The sequence below is a fragment of the Sesamum indicum genome, linkage group LG3 (assembly GCF_000512975.1).
Source record: "Sesamum indicum cultivar Zhongzhi No. 13 linkage group LG3, S_indicum_v1.0, whole genome shotgun sequence".
Taxonomy (NCBI): Eukaryota; Viridiplantae; Streptophyta; class Magnoliopsida; order Lamiales; family Pedaliaceae; genus Sesamum; species Sesamum indicum.
Genome location: NC_026147.1, coordinates 2,882,727 through 2,905,935, shown reverse-complemented (window position 1 = coordinate 2,905,935; position 23,209 = coordinate 2,882,727). Strand labels below are relative to the sequence as shown.

The window sequence follows — 23,209 nt, the reverse complement described above, 5'->3', positions numbered from 1 at the left end:
GTGGGGGGGGGGGGAGGGAGGGAGAAGAGGAAGATGAGATGAAGTTCAAATCCCTCTTGTTGTTTCCTTTATTATATATATATACTATGGCCTATGTGTGTTTGTGTGTGTTAGGGGTGGGGGGTGGGTGGGCTGTCTAATTACACACATTATCCCTATCAAATAAAAAATAAGGTAGTTGTCAGATATTTTTGATGATTTTAGGGGTATATGTATAAATTTTTAAAAAATTGAGATGGTTTCTATAAATAATATTAATATTTTTGGTGATTGTATATTTAATTTTTTTAAAATATAATTTATATAAATAAACTATAAATTAAAAGTGTAGATATAATTATCTATATACATAATGGGCGTAGGTGGAGCACGAAATGTTTTTAGCAATAATGGTAGTTAATTAGTCAACTGCCCAATATGTATTAATTAGTGCAAATGGGAGTTGGGTTAGGCAATGAACCATCTAAACATATCTTCCATTGATATATATATATATATATATATATATGTATATATTAAGATCGTGGTATGCGATTTTCACCAGCATATAAAAAGAACTGTGGTGTGAGATGATGAGAAAAAAAAATTTGTGAAAAAAATAAATCATAATTATATATTATAATAAATGTACAGAAGTAAAGTGGGAGAAAAATGTCAAGTATGGGCAGTTAAGAGGGGAAAAAAATATAATTGTGAGATTATTAAAAAATATTAAAAATATTAAAATTATTAATCTGACCAATTTTTTTAAAGGTGAGAAATGAATTAAGGGTAAATTTGGGTATTCAAAGTCTGATACGAGAAAATATTTTCTTTTATAATAGTATGGATGGCATAGATTAGATTAGTTATTTATTGAGCTTTTTTGGGAAATTAATGGAAAGACTCAAATAAATAAATAAATTTAAGATAGCAAAAATTTATGTGACTTTGAAAATAATTCTACTTTCATAAGTTTTATATATTACACTACAAGAAATAATGCTAATTGCAACGGAAGCTAGAAGCCGTGCCTGTTGCAGGCTTGTAATTAAATTTTGGGATAATTACATTCACATTCTCTGACTTCATAGCCTACTTATACAAATTAAACGTCGACATCATTTATACAAACTGTCCCTACTTTTTAGAAAATTACACATAAATCCTCCAGAAACGTCAGTATCATTACATAAACTATCCATGCTTTTTGGCTGCTGAAAATGATTTTTGTAATTATGCAAAAAATATAAATAATTTGTATAAATAAACTAGAATGTAAATGTAATTATCCCTTAAATTTTCTATCCTATAGGGCGGGAGCCATAGTTAAAGAATGATATTTTTGCTTGATAGCTTTGGGTCTTGCTAGGTTAGGGAGTCTATTAATCCGAGTTAGGCTGAGAAGTAATAGTTTGTACGTAATTGAATGATTAAATTTATATTCAATTAATAAAATTGAGACCTCGTGACCTTAAATATTATGGATTCAAACCCTAAAAATGCATAAGATGTTGTTGTACTGCATAACGAGTGTTGTTTAGATGTAATTTATCTGATATTGTTGATTAGGGTATATTTATTGGAATTGTTTTTATTAAATAGAGATATTCGAATGACTATAATCTATTTATTTTAAATAATAATAATCATCGATTTCACATAAAAAAAAATAACTACTACATAACCCTTATTTCTTTTTATTAAAAAATTAATTATTCAATATATTAATATTGAAGGCAGCATCTACAAGAACGAAGAGAGTGTAGGTGAAGAGAACATGGGCATTATTTTAGGTAAAATATATAATCATGGAAATTAAGGTTCATTATATTCTCCAATGAAATAATATATGATTCCAATGGACCAAATACTATTTTATTATGGATGAAAATATGTTTTTTTTAAACAAAAAAAAGAAAAAAGAAAAGAGAGAGAAAAGAATTGACCAATGCCAAAAGAGAAACATACATCTTTTATATTCAATTGGCAATCATTAGTTGTTGAATGCAATTTTAATTAGGGATAATTTTACTTCCATGATAATTGGTGCAATTATACATAAATTTCTATGATTTAAAAAATTATATTTAGGACTTCGAGGTTTGTTTTTGTTGAACGAATAGGTCCATTGATTAGTCAAGAATAGAGTTGAAAAAATAATCAAATTATTCGATACTTGATTGAATAATATCGATAAAAATCTCGTTTGAACTCGATTTGTTAAATTTAACAAACCAAAACTTGAACAAAACATTTTGTACAGTAAACTTTTGAGCTCGACTCGAGCTCAATTCGATTAGTGCAAAAATAATAAAATATACTTAAAAATGTCAAATTACTCGAGCTCGACTCGAGCTTGATCCAATTAAAGCTCGTTTGAGCTTGACTAGAATAATAATCAAACTAAATTCAAACACAATATTTGAAGCTCGATGATAAATCAAACAAACTTGAATAATAATGCGTTCGGCTGGACTCAAATTATTTACACCCCTAGTCAAGAATCACTGAATTTGTTGGTATTAACAAAAAATAAAAAAAATTGAATGAAAATCGATTTTTATCCCATATTGATTTATTATTAACTTATTGCAGGTCAAATTTTATTTGTTGTAAAATTATTTATTAACCAGACACACAATCAATATCTCTCAGGTTTTCGTGCATATACACTTGATCAGGTAGATTGCTTAATTTTTGGATTGGCTATTACTGATTTTTTAAGTTGGTTGACCAGGTAACAACAACTAATTTTAAGTTTTTTGTGTTAACTAATTAAATTAATTGTAGTTTACTTATTTTAATTTTATGATTTTTTTGATCTTACATGTTATGTATTCTTAATTAGTGATGTAATATTTATAAACTTATAGACCGAATTTAGTAAATATATATACGTATGAATATGCATTGATATATCATAATGTTACAACAACTCAGGAGATGGATGTATGATAAGAACCTCCGTAGGTGGACAGGTCTTACACAAGAGTTTGAGGATGGGGTTAAAACTTTCATAGAATAAGCCAATTATTAGCATGGACATCTGGATGGAGACAAAATTAGGTGCCCTTGCTGGAAGTGCAAACATACAAAGTTCAGAACACCCGACGATGTCTATTATCACTTGTGTATATGAGGATTTGTGCCAAAATATTATACAGTAAGACCTCTATAAATTAATAACCTTGGGATCATGAAATTTTATTAATTTAGAGAGATATTAATTTATCGATAAATTAATATTTTATTAATTAAAAGAGAGACTTTTTAAATTCAACAAATTTAGTACATATGTATTAAAAATAAATGAATTCATATATGTTTTATTGATTATATTCATACATCAATCAATTCTTTGTAACTAATTAAATATATTTATGTATAATATCAATTCATTGTATATAATTAACTATTATATTCATAGACGCATGTATCAATTTATTGAAATTACTTAAATATACATGTTTACATTAATTTATAGCACTTAAATAACTATTATAGCCAATTAAATATATTCATACATGATGAATGAAACATATACTATATAAATCACAATATGAAAATAAAACAATTCATAACAACCCACCATATCTTCTCATCTAAAAGGCATCATAAAATCATCCATGGATGATCAAATGCGTAAAGCATTACAGATTTCATATTTTAGCAAATTACCATAATATTTATAATTGTAATATTTATGAATTATTAATTTAGAGTTTTAATGGGACCTAGTATTTATAAAGGAATTTTCTGAAAAATTATTATCTTATTATCTTATCGAATTTGATGATTTTTTACAAAGGCCCAAGTCGGGACCGGAAGATTTTATTATTTTAGAGAGTTTATTAATTTATAGAGTATTAATTTATAGAGGTTTTACTGTAATTGGACTTCGCATGGTGATGATGCTGTAACTGTCATCCTGGTGCAAGAGGAGCAGCTCCTGATGAGGAACGTAATTATTCATACTGGGGTGATGAACAACAGATGGATTGACGCAGAGGATGATTTTTTATGCAGCGGGGTGAAGTTATTTTTCTTCTTCTCACGATGGTGTGTCTAATGAGGGTAGGAGGTCCTGCTCTACTAATGTCGGTTCTAGTTCATATTATTACGATGGTGGCCCCTATGATTATGTGTCAGGATTGACAGACCGTTTTTACGATGTAGTGCATGCTGCTGACCAGCCATTATAGAACGATTGCACTTAATCTTAGTTGACATCTGTTGCTGAGTTGGTGAATATCAAGGTGGACGACCATATTTCCGAGCGATCGTATGATCGAATATCCTACTAGGCTAATCACATATTGCCTTTTGGTACACCCTGCCGAGAGATTACAACAGTACGAAGAAGTTGATAAAAGATTTAGGTTTACCTATTGAGAAGATTGATGCAAGTAAGAATGGCTGCATGGTGTACTGGAAAGGCGATGCCGATTTAGAATACTACATGTTTTTAGGAGACGCTAGGTACAAGACGAAGCAGGAGCGAGACCCCGGCCACAAAAAGTCCCCGTATGCCATTCTTAGATACCTGCCGCTTACTCCCCTCTGTAAAGGTTGTGTGTTTCAAGAGCAACTCCGGAGCACATGACGTGACATGCCACACATCGAACGGAGGAGGCCCCATGTGTCATCATTCCAATGCAAAGGCTTGGAAGTATTTTGACCAGACATATCCCAATTTTGCAAAAGATCCGCCTAATATTCAGTTGGGTCTTTACACAGACGGTTTTGGGCCGCACGGGTAGTACGGTCTTACTTATTCATGTTGGCCCATTATCATACCGTATCTAATGGATCTTTCCGTTCTAATACTCTATCTGTACAATCTTCCCCCCGGTATGTGCATGAGTTTTGAGTACATGTTTCCTATGATGGTGATCCTGGGCCCTTCTAATCCGAAGCGTCTGATCGATATGTATTTGGAATCATTGATCGAAGAGCTATTACAGTTGTGGCATGTGGATGTTCGAACATACGACAATGGCACGGACAAGACATTCATTATGCAAGCGGCGTTGATGTAGACTGTGAACGACCTATCCGCCTATGAGATGACGTCAGGATGGAGTACCGCCGATTTTATGGGGTGTTCAGTTTGTATGGATGAGACAGGGCATTCCATCTACAATACCGTAGGAAGGCGTGCTACTTTGATTGCCATAGGCAGATTCTCCCTACCAAAGGAACGAGAAAGTCTTTACAAAAAATCATGTGGAATATAAGGTTGCACGTTTGAAGCTGACAGGAGAACAAATCTGCGATTGGGTTGCAGACATCACTCCTACAATTGAACAGCCGTTGACACTCCCTTCCAGCTATGGTAGCAACCACAAAGGAACAAAGAAAAACATCTTTTGGGATCTTCCATACTAGATAACACATATGATCCGAGACAACCTTGATGTCATGCACATTGAGAAAAATGTATTTGACAATATATTCAACACGGTGATGGACATAAATGGAAAGACGAAGGATAATTTGAATGCACGAAAGGACTTGAAGATCATCTGTAATTGCCCGGAGCTTGAGTTGGAAATATATTCATTTTTTTAGAAAAATAGAAAATAATAAAATATGAGAAAGACCAATAAATTAAATTATAAAAAAAATTGATGGATAAAACTACAATATATAGAAAAACAATTACGGTACAAAGATACAAAAGAGTAAATATATAAAAAGAAATAAGTACAAATGAAATATTAAGTAGAATGAAACAAATAAACATTAAATCAAAATATAAACCTATTAACACCAAATTAATCTATTTCTTTTTGTACAAAAATTAAATCAAGCAATCATAATAGAAATGTAAAAAAAAAAAAAAAAATAACACCATAAGAGAAATAAATATTAAAATTTAATTAAAAAAATATAAGAAAATAGTAGAGATTATTATCTCAATAACTTTCAAGTATTATAAAAAAATATATATAAAAAGTAAAATAATATCATGATATATAACAAAACTATATATAGTCTAGCCACATTGAAGATGAGTGTCAAACATAAATAAATATTAAAATTTAATAAGGATATATATCATTAATTCAATAACCACAAAAACCTAAAAAAGTATTATAGAAAAGTGTGAGATGTCCACTGCAGTATAAAAAAATAATGAAAATAAGCATTTGGACTTTGGAGTGTTAAGTTTTGAAATTATTTAATGGAGAATAGAAATTTGACAGAATTGAGCTATCTACAAAAATGAAAAAATGCATAATAGATCTCGTTCTATTTAAAAGATTTCATTTATTAGATAATTATTTAAGATAAATTAAAATTAAATTAGTATCATAGTTTTGGAGATAAGATTTCAAACAAATGAAGAATAAATATTTAATATATTTAAAATAGATGATGTTTCTAACCATAAGACTTTTATTTTATAAATAAAATTTTTGATAAATACAAAATAAACATATAATATATTTAAAATAGATCATGTTTCTATAAGCCCATGATCATTAGAAAGGATAAATATAAATTAAATTAGTTCTTATGTTGGCATAAGATTTCAGATATATACAAAGTAAATATTTAATATATTTAAAAATATTATTAAGTAATTATTTAAGACAAATACAAATGAAATTAGTTTTAATACCGGAGATAAGATTTTGTATAAATACAAAATAAGTAGTTGATATTTAAAATAGATGATGTTTCTAATCAATAAATTTTTTCCTCAACGATTAAATAATTGAAAATATAATACTGGAAATATGATTATGAACAAATACAAAATAAAAATTGAATATATTCAAAATAGATGATTTTCTAACCAATAAGATTTATTTTTATAATTAAAATATTGTGTAGATGATTTTACACATAAATACGGATTAATTATTAATTTTAAAATAAATGAGATTTTCTAACCAATAAAATTTTTTCTTAGTAATAAAAAATTCAAAATTACCAGAAATTAGTACTTGGTCAAAATTGACTTAATTGTGTGCAACTTCGTTCTCCTCTCTCTCTATATATATAGATTTCAAATTCCTTTATATATTAGATTCCAGTGGAAGGATTTGAACTCCTTTGAATTCGTTTCGATGGTTTTAAATTCAAAAGATTTTAAATCTTTCAATTATAATTTTAAACTATGTTTTGTTGAATGTTGATGAATTTTAATTTTTTATCAAATTGAATCATTTCAAATTCTTTTTCTAAATTCTTACCTCAAATCCAAATCTATCAATCCAAACACACCTTTAATATAAAGTAATTTGTAATACTTTTTCTACCCTCAAATCCAAATTCATAAATCCAAACATAACCTAAAAGTGAGCATCCTTTCTCAAGATGAAGGCATTTTCCATTTGTTATTACATTAATGTATTAACTTAAACACTAACTATAGCCTAAAACCTTGTACAAATCAATTTTTGGCTTCCATTTCAATATCAAGAACACTACCTTCTGCCCCCTTGTACCTATACCACTTGGCACAAACAAGAAAGTAGCAAAAATTCAACACACAAAGGGCAGCCACCAAGTAATAGAAGTAGTCCAATCTCCCCTTGTTGAGATCCTCCGGCAGCCAGTTGCCCGTCGACGACCCCTCCGTGGCCCGGTGCACAACCGATATCAAGAAACCGTTCACATAGTTAGCCACGGCCATGCCACAGAAGAAGAACGAACCCGCTATGCTCCGCATATTCTCTGGGAATTGCTTGTAGAAAAACTCAACTTGACCTATTGCACAAAATGCCTCGGCCAGCCCACCTAGAAATAGTTGTGGGACGAGCCACAGGGCCGACATGGACGAAACGGCACCCCTCTTGGCATGGATCCCTTCCATAGGCCTAGAGATGGCCATATCCCTTCGTTTTGCTTCCACCAATCCGGCCACTAACGACTCAATTATCGTTAGGAAAATGCCGATGCCCATCCTTTGGAGGATCGTTATGCCACCTTGTTTACCAGTGAGCCGTCTGAGGAAGGGGACGATAATTCTGTCGTAGATCGGTACCCAAATGGTGAGAGTCAGCATGGCAAAGATGTTGTAGGTTGCGGGCGGGATTTGGAAGCTGGTCGTGCCGACGTGCCGGTTGGATTGCATTGCCTGGAAGACTATGTATTGCTGCTTTTCTCCAACGTGGTAGAGAATGGCTGCAGCCCATATGGGGATCACTCGCAGCACACACTTCACTTCTTCCACTTGTTGCAAGCTGCATAATCGCCACGGATTAGCGACGGATCCGTCGGGTTTGATTTCGTCTCTGGGGGCCGCAATCGCAGCTTTGTCTAGAAATCTAGAAAAAAGTTACTGTGAGAGCATTAGCAACATTGAGTTTCAGATTGTAATAAGGACGGAATTACGAATAAGGAATATCGGAAAGGACAAATAACGTGAGTGTAATAGCATTTACGTGTGATTAATTTATTTGAAAGTGCAAATTTCACACGTTGTTAAGCTTTTCTTACCAATTACAATCACATGATGTTGCTTTCTATGTCTCTTGAAAGGCTAACTATTTGAAAATTATGGTTTTTTGTTGCATTGAAATGAGCCGTAGTTGGGATTGTTTATTGCGTTACCGTCACAAATTTGTCTAAGGTTTTCAACTGCGTGAAAAGATTCTCTAGTGGCTTAATTACTAGCAGACAAAACGCAGTTGAAATATCATTTTCCCGTGGGGATTTAGACTAAGAAACTCCACTGTATCACTGAAATATACTTGTCATATGATTGATATATAATTTAAATAAAATTTGTGCAAAAATTGTGCAAAAAATTCTCTTTGAATAATGAAATAGCAAATTATTCCTCGTGTTTTGGAAAATGAAGTAAACTACCCCTTATCTAAACCGTTGATTGGGATAATTTGCTTTATTTTTCAAAATACAGGTGGTAATTTGCTATTTTTTTAATAGGGACTTATTTGCATATTTCACATATCATTGGGGATAAATTGCATTTAACCCTAATTTAAATAGAGTGATAAGTCATACGTAACATAAAAAAGATTAAATATGATAACTAGCTATTACCTATAATATATATAGGATAGATTACATTGACATTCCCTTAGATTAGACCAAATTATATAAACACCTCCTTTGTTTGACAAAATTACAAGTGTACCCGTTGAGGGGTGTTAATGTAATATTTTTCAAGAAATGTTTGTATAAGTTTTGCATTTGAATAGGGTGTGTAGTTGTAATTATAACTATAACTTCAGAGGTAATAATTATAATTTTATAAAAAAGTAAAGGATATTTATATATTTTGATTTAAATCAGGAGTGTTAATATTATGTATCTTATAAAACATTGGTTAATCAGAACTATAAACCACTTATTTTTTTTTGTCCCTAATTTGATTAAATCCAATTAATAACATGTGAATAAGTGGTGATCCAGAATAAGCAAGTGTGGATAGTGTTGAAAAAGTTGGATTGTTATGAAAAAGGATGATTATACGCCAATCTTTTAAAGTTTGATATAATTATATGTAAATTTTTTATAATTTAAAAAATTATATCTAGTACTTCTAATTTTGCTTTCGTCTAATAACTAAGTTCCTTATCAGTCAAAATTCAATGAACTTATTGATATTAAAAAAAAAAAGTTGAATGAAAATTCATATTTACACTCGATTGACTTTTACTTATTGCAGGTCAAATAAATTTTTTTTATGACCAAACTACCCTTATACATCTTCACACGTTCATGCATGTGAGAGAGGTATATTTTCATCTTTACAAAGGTAGTTTAGTCAAAAAGTATTTATTTGACCTGCAATAAGTCAATCGAGGGTAAATATAGATTTTCATTCAATTTTTTTTTGTAATAACTAACAAATTTGGTGAATTTTAACTAATGAAATGATCTATTTATTAAACAAAAAATAAATCTCAGAGCTACTAGATATATTTTTCAAACCACATAAGGTTTACATATAATTACACAAACTTCAAGGAGGTTTTGGGGAGACTTATAGCCTGTGAATTTATGTTTTCATTTTCAGTGAAAAATGTGTATTTTTATATTTGTAAATGTTTTTGCGTGAAATGAGAATATATTTGAATTAGTTAACCAGATTGTGTTTTACATTAAACCGTGCTATCAGATCAATATATTTTGTGTAAAAATACGCAAACATATTTTTACTTTAATTATTTCAAAAACAGAAAACTAAAAGATAAAAACTTAAACCAAAACCAAAACCCTGCTCGAAGCGTTAATTTTCCAGCAGGTAGGTAGGTCATGCAAAATGTGGGGGCAGGAATCACGACTTTTTTACCTAAACCGGCTGTAGCCACGAGCAGTGACAATTTTTACCAGAAACATTTCTTTTACGTATATGTATTTTGACCTGGTGTATAATAGATTGAATAATTTTAATTTTTTCAGAAAACACGATTTAACTCGAAAAAAAAAAGAGGGAAAAAATTGTTACTAAATCAAGTAATAGTTGAATGCATACCTGAATTGCTCTGTGTGGGGAAGCTTGGAGTTGATAGACTTGAGTGGTGTGTAATTGAAGAGGCTAAGCGACGGATGTTGAAGCGACTTCAACCGTCTCTTCTTGATGGCGGCCGTCACCACCTGGGCTATGCTCGTCAATGGGCTCCCTTCCGGCCTCACTATTACATAAATTTTGGTCCCCATGAAGAAAAGAAAACATGATATCAACATGAAGATTGTCGGTATGGCAAGTCCGATAGGCCAGCTAACGTCGGATTGCACGTAGACGACGAGTGTAACGGATACCATTTGAGCGAAAGTGAGTGTGAAGAAATACCAATTGAAGAAACTATCGATTCCTCTCTTGCCAGACTCTGTATTGGGATTGAATTGATCAGCACCAAATGCTAGGTTACAGGGCCGGATGGCGCCCGCGCCTAGCACCATTAGGCCAAAACCGGTCAGCAGAAATGTCATTTGCCATGGCGTTGGGCCGATGCATAGAGTGTCCTCCTGTCCGCAGTGGGGCGGATGCAGGTTCTTGAATGCAGCCGTCAACATTATCACCAACAAACCCTTCATATGAGCACGAGTCATTTTTAGTAGTCGAGATACACGTACTCGAATTACTTAAGCACAGTTCCGTGTTTAGTAATGCGAAAAACTAGGAAATGTTGAAATTGAGAATTACCAGAAATGAGGCGAACGAGCCGAATCCAAGTGTCTTGTAGCGACCAAAGTAAGTGTCGCACAAATAAGCACCAATTAGCGTTGCAAAATTTGTCGTGCCGTTGAACACATTAAGAAGCATAGTGGCATTAATCCGTGTCATGTTGAAAACCGTCGTCAAATACACCTGCAGATTTGCCAATGTCCCAATTGCTCCAAGCTTCTCAAAAGTCTCATTCCCTGTCAATTTTTCCCACAACAATTCATAAAAAAAAACAGAACCATTGTAGAAACAACCAAAAATCAAAAAAAGAAAAATTAAAAGAAATTACATCCCTCACCTATAATAAAGGGCATGGCTTTAATTCCCCTGTAATTGATCTCAATCTCATCATCATTTTCGACGCCGATTTTCTCCTTCGTTTCCATACTTGCTCGTCTCTCAGGCTCTCGCTCTTGTAGACACAAGTTTGTTGAAGATGAGGAGAGCGACAGTAACTCATATACCTAGGCAATTTGTTTATGTTGTCCCCTCCAATATATAGCAACCTACTGGTCCTGCTGCTTTGAATTAGGTGGACCAGTTTTTCCTGTGCAAAAAGAGTTGGGTGGGTGCACAAAGAGACGCTTTGTGTGGAAGAAATTGGCCGAAGGGACAAATTTTGATACAGATGTAATCAAGAAAGTGACAGATGTGCAATGAGGTGATAAGAAGATTGATGTCCGTAATCAGACAAAATGGAAGCGTGAGGAAGAATCTTATAAAGTGGATTACCAAAAAAATGAAACTTTTATTTAAAACATGGATCTTGTTTTTGTGCTTTTTACTTGTTTATTTTAAGGCCCAAATTATTTTATTTTGAATTTCGAGTTATATATACAAGCGGTATGTATAAATTAATGGAGCGGCATACTGCACAATAAAACACCAATTTAGATAGATGTCACATGTTTGTGGATGTTAGTCTGTTTTAATAGTGTTGTTTATCTATTCTAACAATAGTTGTTGGTTAATTATACATATTATCTAATGATATGTTGACTTCAGTACAGTAAGGGATAATTACACCGTCCTTTTCTGAGATTTGATGTAATATAGACCCCATGTGGTTTGAGAATTTTTATTTAGTATCTATGAAGTTTATTTTTGTCTAATAAAAGATTCATAGATTAGTAAAATTCACGAATTTGCTAAGATCAACAAAAAAGTTGAATAGAAGTCTATATATGTGCCATATTGGCTTATTTTACAAATTTATTGCAAGTCAAACAAATTTTGTCTGACCAAACTGTCCTTATACACTTCACAAGTTAATATCTGTGAGGAGGTACATCTTCAATTTTATAAGGATAATTTGATAAAAAAATTTTTTTGACTTGCGATAAATTTGTAATAAGTCAAATATGAATTTTTTTGTGGATATTAGCAAATTCCATAAAGTTCTGGTAACTGATGGATTTATTTGTTGGGTGGAAATAAATATTAGGCTAGTCGGTGTAATTTTTCAGATCATAAAGGGTTTACATGTGATTATATCTAATTATAATTAATTAACTCAAAACCAGAACAAAAAATAATTTATCTTTTAAAAAAAAAAACCTAAATCGTTTTCCCTTGGTAAAGAGAACATTAATTTCATACAATAAATATATACAAATAACATTAATATAAAATTGAAAATAACGCCAGAATTTCTTTTTTGATTATTATTTTTTACTTTGTCAATATGCACTAATTCGTTAGAACACTATTTTGTCATTATCTTGTAAGAAACAAGAAATGCTTTGATTCATTTGATGTAGTCACAAATAGAAGTACAATACAAGAAAGGAAAATTGATTGTGGTCAAAATATATTGAAAAACATATATTATAAAATTGTTAGTAATTTATCAAGAGTACACGAAAATAAATTACATGATAGAAAAATATTAAAATATTATAAATTTGATTTTTGTATAATTTATATCAAATTATATGTTTAATTGTACATTACTATTTTAATATTATGAGCGTATATATAACCCAAAATTTAATTTTCTTCTTAGGTAACAACATTTTGTTTTGAATTAATTAATCCGTAATAAATTTTTATGTTTACTATTTTTATTGATTTAAGTAAAAATACTTCTAATTAACTTTTCCAATTTGTATTCTATTCTATATTCTTCTTATTTATTATATCATCATATTGATATCATACTATTTTTATTTTTTTTTATCTTTTGTTCTCTCTGCATGGGAGTCTTTGTTCTCTCTAGATGAGAGTCCTTGATTCTGTTGAACTCTGTCTTATGTGGGGAGGGAAGTTGTTATTGGTTGGAGTGGAGGGGTGAGTTAGTTGTGTTTGTCCCAGTCCATGGTGTACGGTGCCTTACTACCATCAATGTCGGAAGGGTCTTCTTTCCCCGGGTTTCTTGTTTGTGTTTGGGGTTAGGGTTTGCGCAGCTTCACCCCTAAACCTTTAGTCTGTGTTCTATTTTTTGCTGCATTTCTTGTTTATCCAACAACTCTGATTGGTTCTTTTTGTTTCTCGTAGTTGTGTTTGTTTTGTATTTTTACTATCCTACTTTTACCTTTCCTTTCTCTATGTTTTGTTTTTCATTTGTCCTGTGTTTTTGCTCGTTTTTTGTTTGTTTCAGGTTGTGCGTGTTCTTCTCCAGGTGTCTGAAGGTTGTTCTTCATAGTAGTAGTGTGGGGTTGTCCCCACTAACAGCGGCCTCTTCTGGGTTTCTGTTATGGATAGTGTGGAACCATGTGGATCGACTAAATAAGGTTTGAAAACTCACAGATGATGAGGAAAAGGGTCTGTTCCTGCCTGTTGGTTTTGTGGCACACCAAATCCAATTCTCTTACTCTTTGTCTAGTGGGTCGTCTTTTATCGAACAGGCCATATCGTTTCGAGGAGTTATGCTCTTCCATCCAGAGCATGCTTTCACCCATTAAAGGGCTAAAAATCAATTAGCTCCAAGAGGGTCAGATACTATTATTCTTTTCATGGCGTTTCAAAAAGAATATTTTTATTCTCAACACGATTGGGGAGTATGAGAATCCGATCCAGGTAGACTTAGAGAAGTGCGATTTCTTTGTGCATATTCACGATCTACCGCTGAATATGATGAATTTGGGAGTTGCTAATTGATCAGGAATAGGATAAAGGGTCATTCTGGGACATGGAGGCGGATGACTCTGGTTGTTCGTGGAGAGCATCTTTGAAGATCTAGATGGGCTTGACTGTTAATCAAACTTTGATGAGAGCTCTTAAAGTTCGCTTGACTTCAGAGGAGAAGCTTCTTATTCATTTCACGTACGAGCGGCTTCCAAACTTTTGTTATTTGTGTGAATGCCTGGGTCATATTGACAAATACTGTGAGGTGCAATTCGAGGCAAATTTCTAAGACATGGGACAGACTACTCCATGCGGACCCTAGCTGCGGGCGCCTGTTCCAATGGGGGGGGGGCATCAAGTTGTCCCCGATTTGAAGAAGCAATCTTAGACCTCGTCCAGCCATCAACGCCCTCCAGCTTGTACCAGTGCAGCAGTGTTCATGATGATACATTGATCTTTGGGATAATTACATTTACACCACCTGACCTACGGTCTATTTATACAAACCATCCTATCTTTTGCATAACTATAGAAACTACCTATGACAATCAAACAATAGGGGTAGTTTGAGTAGTAATGCTATCAGTTTTAGGGAAGGTGTGTGTAATTTTTCAAAAAAGTAAAAGGTGGTTCATAATAATGCAGAAAGAGACATTCGAACTTATTGAACGGTTGGCTACTCTTCCGGAAGGAACAAAGGTGTCTGCTCTCATCACTCCCGAGCATCAATGGGATATGGAGGCTGAGTTTTTGCCTAATTGATGCTTATTGTATCCTAGGAATTGGCCTTCGAGGAAGACGGGTGAGGGACGAACTGGTTTGGCATTTTGAGAGGCACATCAAATTTTTTGTTCGGAGCGCTTATCGGGTTGCTTATTATCTTCGGGCCGAGGCAGAATGCTCGTATGTGGGACGATCATAAGCTTTCATTCGAAGCTCAAGGGCCCTGCCTAAGGTCGTACTATTCACTTGGAAGTGTGCGTTAAACACATTGCTGACCACAACTCAATTGAGGCGATTGGGGGTTCAAGTGGATGATGGATGTGGAGGTTGTTTATTGGAACAGGAAGACTTGATGCATGTGCTGCATTATTGCAATTTCGCCTAATTGGCCTGGGCTTTATCTTGGCTGCCATGGAGGTCTATTGCTTGTACTGTTTGCAGCACTGAGTAATGGCTTCAGGGGGGTCATAGGGTGCTTGGGCGGAAAGACTAAGACCCTTTCCTTTCTGTTTGCTAGGCGATTTGGTGGATGAGACATATATATGAGGCTCTTTGAAGCCGAAGTATAGAAGCTCATAAGATTATTCGATTGGCACAAAGAATATTTGAGGTCCCTTGTGTTCTGACCGTGTAGGGTGTGGGTGGGTCTCCTTAGGACGTTCTTCATGAGTATTCCTTTCCTTTGAGCTTTGTTGTGCTTCATGAACCTATTTTTATTTTTTCATTCTATTGAAATCTACCGTAATTTCCTCAAAAGAAAATAAAAATAAAAGAGATAGTCATATCATACTATATCAAGAGGGAAGAGTCAAGTTTCGTTTACCCTGAAAAAGAAGAAGAAAAATGAAAGAACCATATCTGAGCGCGAGAAGTCATTGGTTGCTCCAATTTGAACCACTGTTCACTCTCCTCCCGGCGGAATCTCAGGAAATTTCAGATAGTTGAAGAAAAGAGAGTAAATAGCAGCAGGAGAGCGAAAAGAAGAACAGACTGAAACAGAGCGTAAATGGCGACCTCAGGTACTGCTGCAGGAGAGCGAAAATGGCAGATCTTCAGCTCAGCAGCGAAGATTCGCTTCTCACCTAGCTGCTCCGCCCCTTCTCCCCACAAACCAGACCCAACAGCATCCCAACTCCACTGTGTGCGGTTTTCACACACTTACTGCCGCCACCATCTTCAGCCACTGTCATAGGCAAAAGAGGGACTCCCCAACGGCTGGCGACCTCCCCACTTTTTTCTGGTCCCTTTTTCGGCAACCCACGCTCCCTCACGCGCGTTCGACAGCAGCACCTCCTCCCCCCTCTTTGCTCATTTTCTCAGTTTCGATCTCCGCCGTCTGGCACCGCGGAACTTCGAGGAATCATCTGGGCAGAAAATCAATCATGCTAAAAGTGCCTTCATTCCTAGAAAAAAAGCTAACCCGCTGGCACATCGAATCAAATATATTACTGGATTATCAAGGAAGGTACTTCCGATTACTTACCTTAGTGCTCCTCTTTATAAGGGGAACAAAAAAAAAATTCTTTATGAAAATCTGATTGATAAAGTCAGAGTCAAGATTGCAGGATGGGAACACTGCCACCTCTCTTATGGGGGTAGACTTCAACTTGTCAAAACTGTGCTCTCTTCTATGCCAAGTTACCTCCTCCAAGTATTGAACCCTCCGGTGGGAATCATACAAAAAGTCAAATAAATTTTTGCTAAATATTTCTGGGGTAGCACAACGAAACAAAGAAAAATCTATTGGACAAAGTGGCAAAATATTTGCTATCCTACCAAAGAAGGTGGACTTGGAATTAGGAACCTACGTGAGATGATCGCAACATTATCTTATAAAATGTGGTGGAGATTGAGGCTCAACAATTCTCTATGGTCTAAATTTTGCATAAGTAAATACTGTGGAGGATATTTTTCCACGCTTTCCAAAATCTTCATGACTGACTCGAGTATCTGGAAAAGACTCGGTAAGATCTGAACAAAAGCTCAAACCAATATCTTCTGGAGCCTAGGGGCTGGGACTATCTCTTTCTAGCATGACTGGTGGCTACTGGAAGGCACACTAGCGAATATCTTGGGCACTCACTGCAACCTTCATGTACCCATTAACTGGTTCTGGAACAACCATGAGTGGGATGTCAACAAACTCCAACAAGCGGTGCCACAACACATCATCGAATTGGTCATGGAAGTTCCTATTACTGATAGCCAAACTGACTTTCTATATTGAAAACTTTCCAAAAATGGAGCATCTACCACTAAATCAGCTTGGAATGAAATTAGAAGCCATCAACCTCCTCAGGTCTTCTACCGTACTCTCTGGTCTAAATTGATTATCCCCAATATTTCAGTGTTCGTCTGGAAGTTGATCCATAATTGGGTACCTGTTGATGAGAGGCTTAAGCAGAAAGGGATCACAGTAGCCTCCAAATGCTACTCTTGCGAAGTAGAAGAAATCATACTGCATCTTTTCTTACATAATAATAAGTCTTTGGAAGCTTGGGTTATTTCGCAGCTAAATTCTAAATCAATATCCCCCAAACAAATGACATCACCATTTTCATTCAGTCCTGGAAAAATAGAATCTGCACTAAATCACACATCAGAGACATTATCCCAATCTTGATTCTCTAGAACATATGGAACCTCCGAAATGATGCTAAGCATAGGGGGTTCGCATTTAAGGCCAACACCATTATTCACAAAACACTGGCGTATCTGCATAACCTCTATAAAAGTGGGTTGCTAAAACCTGTGCACGTGCAAGGGGATTTTTCCGCTATTAACACTTTCAATATCCCCCTCCAATCGAAGACTAAGCAACAAAAAGCTACTATTGTCCAATGGAGGAAACCTCAAGAGGGGTGGTACAAATTGAACACAGATGGAGCCTGCAAAGGTAACCCAGGCATTTTCGGTGCGGGCGACATCCTCAGAGATCATCTCAGTCAAGTCATCTTTGCCTTTCAAGAACCTCTGGGCATGAGTTCTAACACCTAGGCTGAACTTCGAGCTATACATAGAGGACTGAAACTATGTATTGAAAAGGAATTTCACAATATTTGGATTGAAACTGACGCAATGGTGATTATCAAGCTCATCTCCATACCACAACAAGGGGCATGGAACCATCAGATTGTCCTTCAAAGGATCCGAAATCTCTTGAGGCAAATAGAATATAAAATCTCTCACATTTTTAGAGAAGCTAATCAAGTGGCGGATTTTCTGGCTAATCAGGCATGTACATCTCAACAACTTAGCATCCTCTCCAAGGAACATCTCACAGGTAAAGTAAAAGGTATTGTCAACCTTGATTATTGCAGTCTCCCTCAAGTTCGTTTCAAAATTGTAGTTGATCCCCCCGAGTACTTCTCTTGATATCGATTGCCTTAGTTCCTTTTACTGCAATGTTATCTGCTTACGACTGTGAATTTCTATCTATTATAGCTTATTCTACTGCTTGTGATATTGCATTGTTATCTGCCTTTGGCTGCAAATTTGCATCTGTTGTAGCTAATTATGTGTTGATGGTTGTTGCAAATTTTTGTCTGTATTTCATGCCTGATACTGCAGGCTTCATGGCGGGTAGATTATGCTCATATTTCTTTTTTTTTTTTTTTTTTTTTTTTTGTCTTGTGAGCATGCTTGGGTTGTGCCCCAATTTTGTGCATACATAGTTATTACTTTGATGCTCATCTTTTGACTTGTTTAGTGTGATTTGTTGAGAGAGCTGAGGTTTATGTGACAAATGTATAGTTAGCTCTCCCTCACTTTGTCGTATTCTATCCGTTAATGGTACACTACTTTGGTGGTAACTGTTGGATTGCTTGTATAGCTTGATTTGCAAGCTAATTGGAATCGATGATTCGAGTGTAGTGGCATAAACTTTTTGACACACTGAATTATCGTCTCTAACTTTTACTCCCATCTTAGCTCGTTCACTTTTGTAAGGGAGTAGTACTTCTTGTTTATACTTTTGTGATTTATTGTAAGGGAGTAGTACTCCTTGTTTATACTTTTGATGAATATCTGTAAGATAGTAGTACTCCTTTTTTTTTTTTTTTTACAGCTTATTAGAAATGATAGGGAGTACTCCCCGTTGTAAATTTGCTCACTTTCTGATCTTAATAAAGAAGGGTCGGAGACTACGAAAAGCTCCCCCCACCCCGGGTGGTTGAAAAAAAAAAAAGATAATTTACTTTTGATTCCTTAAGTTTGTTACTAAATCATTTTTAGTACCCCACGTTTCAACCTTATCAATTTTGTCTCCCTAAAACTTCTTAAAATAATAAAAAATAATTAGTCATGAGCATTAATTGACCGTATAAACTAACGATCAAACGCACATGTCATATCAAAGAAATGCTTTGGAGTCATTTTATGAAAGTAATCGAAGAAAATTGGGAGAAGAAGATTTCAGATGTAGGATCTTTTGAGAGAGAAGTTGGGAATTAGAAGTTAGAAGTATGAAAATGAAAGTTCCAAACCCTACACCCTTTAATTTATTCTTTTTATTATAATTATTAAAACCAAAAAATCGTTTGAAATCGTATAAAATCGCACTTTCGATTTTAGTTTTTAAAGTCACAATTTGATAAATTATATAAAATTATCAAAGATAATTCCATTAAAAGAACAAAAAATTGAGTGCGTGTAAAATGTAGTAAGTAATTCATTAAAGTAGTGTGAAAAGAGAATTGCGAGTGAAATGAGGACGTGATGGAACATCACTTTCGTGAGGACCGCTAGTTTGGACACACACACATATATATATATAAACCCAATCCCCAAACGCGGCTTCTTCATACATATCACCACACAATAATAACCCTACCATTCACATCAATTTTGATTGGCTACCTCAATGTTGCTCAGTTCCATATAATAATACAAGGTTAGTTACACGTAGCATTCCTATAAAAATATGAAATTATATTTTTTTAAAACAAAGATTTTAAGTTATATTTATGACCCCTTCGAAAATTCATTATTTATACTTGACACGTTTTTGTTAGACTTTGGACTAAAAATGCTAAAGTCAGCAAAAAAATTGGAAGGTAATTTTTACAATGATCGTCTTGAGCTCTAACCTTAGATCGCATAATTTTCTTTCGACCACAATTAACTTAAACATCGAAGGTCGTCATTGGGGACGAACCCGACTAGCTTAATTAATCTACTTGTTTTATCCTCAGGCCCTATCACAGATTTGAGGAGATGACGTGGCCAAGATCGAGCTCGTCGATCCAGGTCGCATAAATTGTGCCGGATTATTTCTAGAAAAATATTTATGAGAATGTTACATGAGGGGCAAAAATTGATAATTTATGTGATTTGTTTTGCTAACATCAGTATTTCTCGTCCAAGTTCTAACGAAATGGAATCGGGTGTAAACAGAAAATTTTTTAGGAGCGTGTAAGTGCAGTTTCAAGATTCTTTTTGGAGGAAAGTATAATTTCATATTTTTGGATAAGATTTAAGTGTAATTAATCCTGAAAATATATGTTGGGATTGATTTAGAAGCAAAAGTCTAAAGGGATCCAAAAATTATTTAAAATATAAAGTAAAAGAATTGATTAGATAATTATGTATATAATTCTGACACTCAAAATATTTATATACAGATAATTTTATGTTTTATTTTTTTTTTCAAATTATAATTCTTAATTCAAAAGTTGCGATCTTATGCAAATATGGTTTTTTGATGAGATGGTTATGAATGTTGCTCTGAACAATGATTTTGGACATGAATTTATGTTAGGAAAGATTGATGGGCATAGCCACCGTTGTGGTCTTCAACATAGATATAATTATGACGATGATGTTTTAATTTAGTGGTTGAAATTGACGTCCCGTAAATATATTTAAAGTGAATTTCAAAAATAAATTAATATTCATCTCATTTTTATGAATTTATTAAAATTGTATATTATTTTTTATTATATTGATACATTAATCGTCCAAATGTATTACTATTATTTATTAATATATTAATGTAATTATACGCTTATTGCTTTTATTTTAAAAAATGAGTAAATTAAAACAATTTTTTTTGAGGTTTGACATAATTACGAATACCCCATAATTATTTGAAAAATTACCAATAACCCCATGATTTGAACAGTCTTCTAACAATTAGTCCATTCTGTTAGTCTCCGTTACTCCCATTCTTTTTTTGTGTTGAACTGACCAAAATGTTCTTGTAGGCTAAGAATCATAATTTTATTTATTTTTTTTATAGTGTTTTCATCCACTTCGTCTGATTTTTTATTGAATTTTTAATTTTTTTTAAAGAAAATCAACCAGGACATAATTGATAATTTCATACTTCAATTCCAGAACTACATAATTTCATAATCAGGAAGTATTTATAATTTTTTAAATAATAAAAAAATATTTATAATTATGTCGAATCTAAAAAAAATCGTTATAATTTACCCTTAAAAAAAATATAACAACAAGAACAACATAAATACGGCACCAATCTTGACCGTGAAATGGACTTAGTGGGTGTTATAAGTGGACCGCCTTCTTTCCTCTGGAAATTGAACTCTGCACCGCATATTTGCAAATATATTTTTTTCCAGCGGTAATTATATATATATATATATATACGACTATATTAATATATCAATAAATTAAAAAAATTATCAGAGAGATAATTTCTTAGAGAGAGAGAGTACGTAATGACTTGTCTTGTTTGTGAACAGAGAAGTGAAGTTAGTTTAAAAAGTACTATATGGGGCATTTATAGCGGTATTGAGAGTTTTTTAGTATGGTAAGATGTATGCGTTTATTATGTGGCTTGTATATGAAATTACATTTATATCCTTACAAATAAATGAATATTGCTAATATATACATCACAAGTAGAGTAAAATAAATATTTAAAAATTTGGTGGAACTCAAGCACATAATTTGAAACTTATTTATAAAACTTCAACCTTAACAGCACGCGTAATATTTTAACGTCCTCATTGTTAGAAAAATTACAAACACCCCCTGATTTTAACGTCCGTTAGTTTTCATTCAATTTTGATTAATTGACAAAAATGCCCTTTTGGATTATAAATTATAATTGTATATATTATAATTTTTTAAAATATTTTTATAAATTAATATTTCCTATAAATTATTTATTTTGTCTATCCTTATTTTTTTTTTATATTTTCTCAAATACGCTTTTTTATTTTTTTTAAAAAATCAACAAGGGTAAATAGTAATGTTTATTTCGCCGTCTATGGGTTACACAATTATTTTTAATTTGAGAAAAATATTTATAATTTTTCAAATAATGAAAGGGTATTCGTAATTATATTAAATTTGATAGAAGGTAGTTGTAATTTACCCTTAATTTTATTATACCTAAATGATCGTCAGCCACTACGTGGACCTATCAATACATAACTCAATACAGTTTTCAATAACAATGAAATAAACAAATTATAATTAAAAAAATGAAACAAATATTTAGGTCACTTTTGTTATTATTGAGGAATTCAATTATGATATTTGAATTATTTTAAATTTTAAAATCAAAATTGTTTGTCTCCGGCCTAACATTTCCTAATAAACATTATAAATTATTTGGGAAATCATTTATGGCATGACATCAAATGCAATATATATATATATATATATATCTAGATAAATAGATCGTGAATAAATTAAGTTAAATTAATTAAATAATATCCATATCTTAATTTGTTACATTTTTTCTTCTAATAATTCATGTACAATCACTAGAAAAATAATTATTATTGGTTATGTTGATTATGGATTAAAGCCGTAGTAAATAACTATTATTAATTACGAAAAAATAAAAATCGATGAAGAAACTTAATTTATTTCACCAGGCAAACTATTTTTGGCATGGGTATGAGTCATGATAAATGTTTTTGCGATGAATTTTAGCCATAACAAATATATTAACCATATTAGCAAAAATCACGAAAAACAATCATTGCATGACCGTGGTCAATAATTTTTCACTATAGCTATTAACTGTCATGATTAAATATTATATTTTTTGTAATGAAATGAACGCTGATGTGGTTACAAATTAGATATAGAAAGAGGGTGTCGAGTCTCTTGAGATGAGGTCAGACTGTAACACAATTGAATGAGTCCAGAAAGTATAACAATTACAATTTACTCCCTACTTTGATTATTTGTGTATGATTGTTATTCGTTCGCCAAAAACGAATGGATAATGTTGCATGTCAACATTCGATATTTTTAAAGACAAATTTACCTTTTTATCCTCAAATTTATTTTTATTCCCCACCA

General features: G+C 33.0%; 1 protein-coding gene across 1 annotated transcript; it reads right to left on the bottom strand.

Annotated features, from left to right (window-relative positions):
* On the bottom strand, window positions 7,251-11,688 carry LOC105157113 (protein NRT1/ PTR FAMILY 2.11-like). Its single transcript, XM_011073414.1, has 4 exons — window positions 11,433-11,688; window positions 11,114-11,331; window positions 10,442-10,998; window positions 7,251-8,264 (listed from the first exon to the last, which is right to left on the bottom strand). Exons 1-4 carry the CDS (start codon window positions 11,518-11,520, stop codon window positions 7,388-7,390), a joined length of 1,740 nt encoding a protein of 579 aa, XP_011071716.1. The 5' UTR covers window positions 11,521-11,688; the 3' UTR covers window positions 7,251-7,387.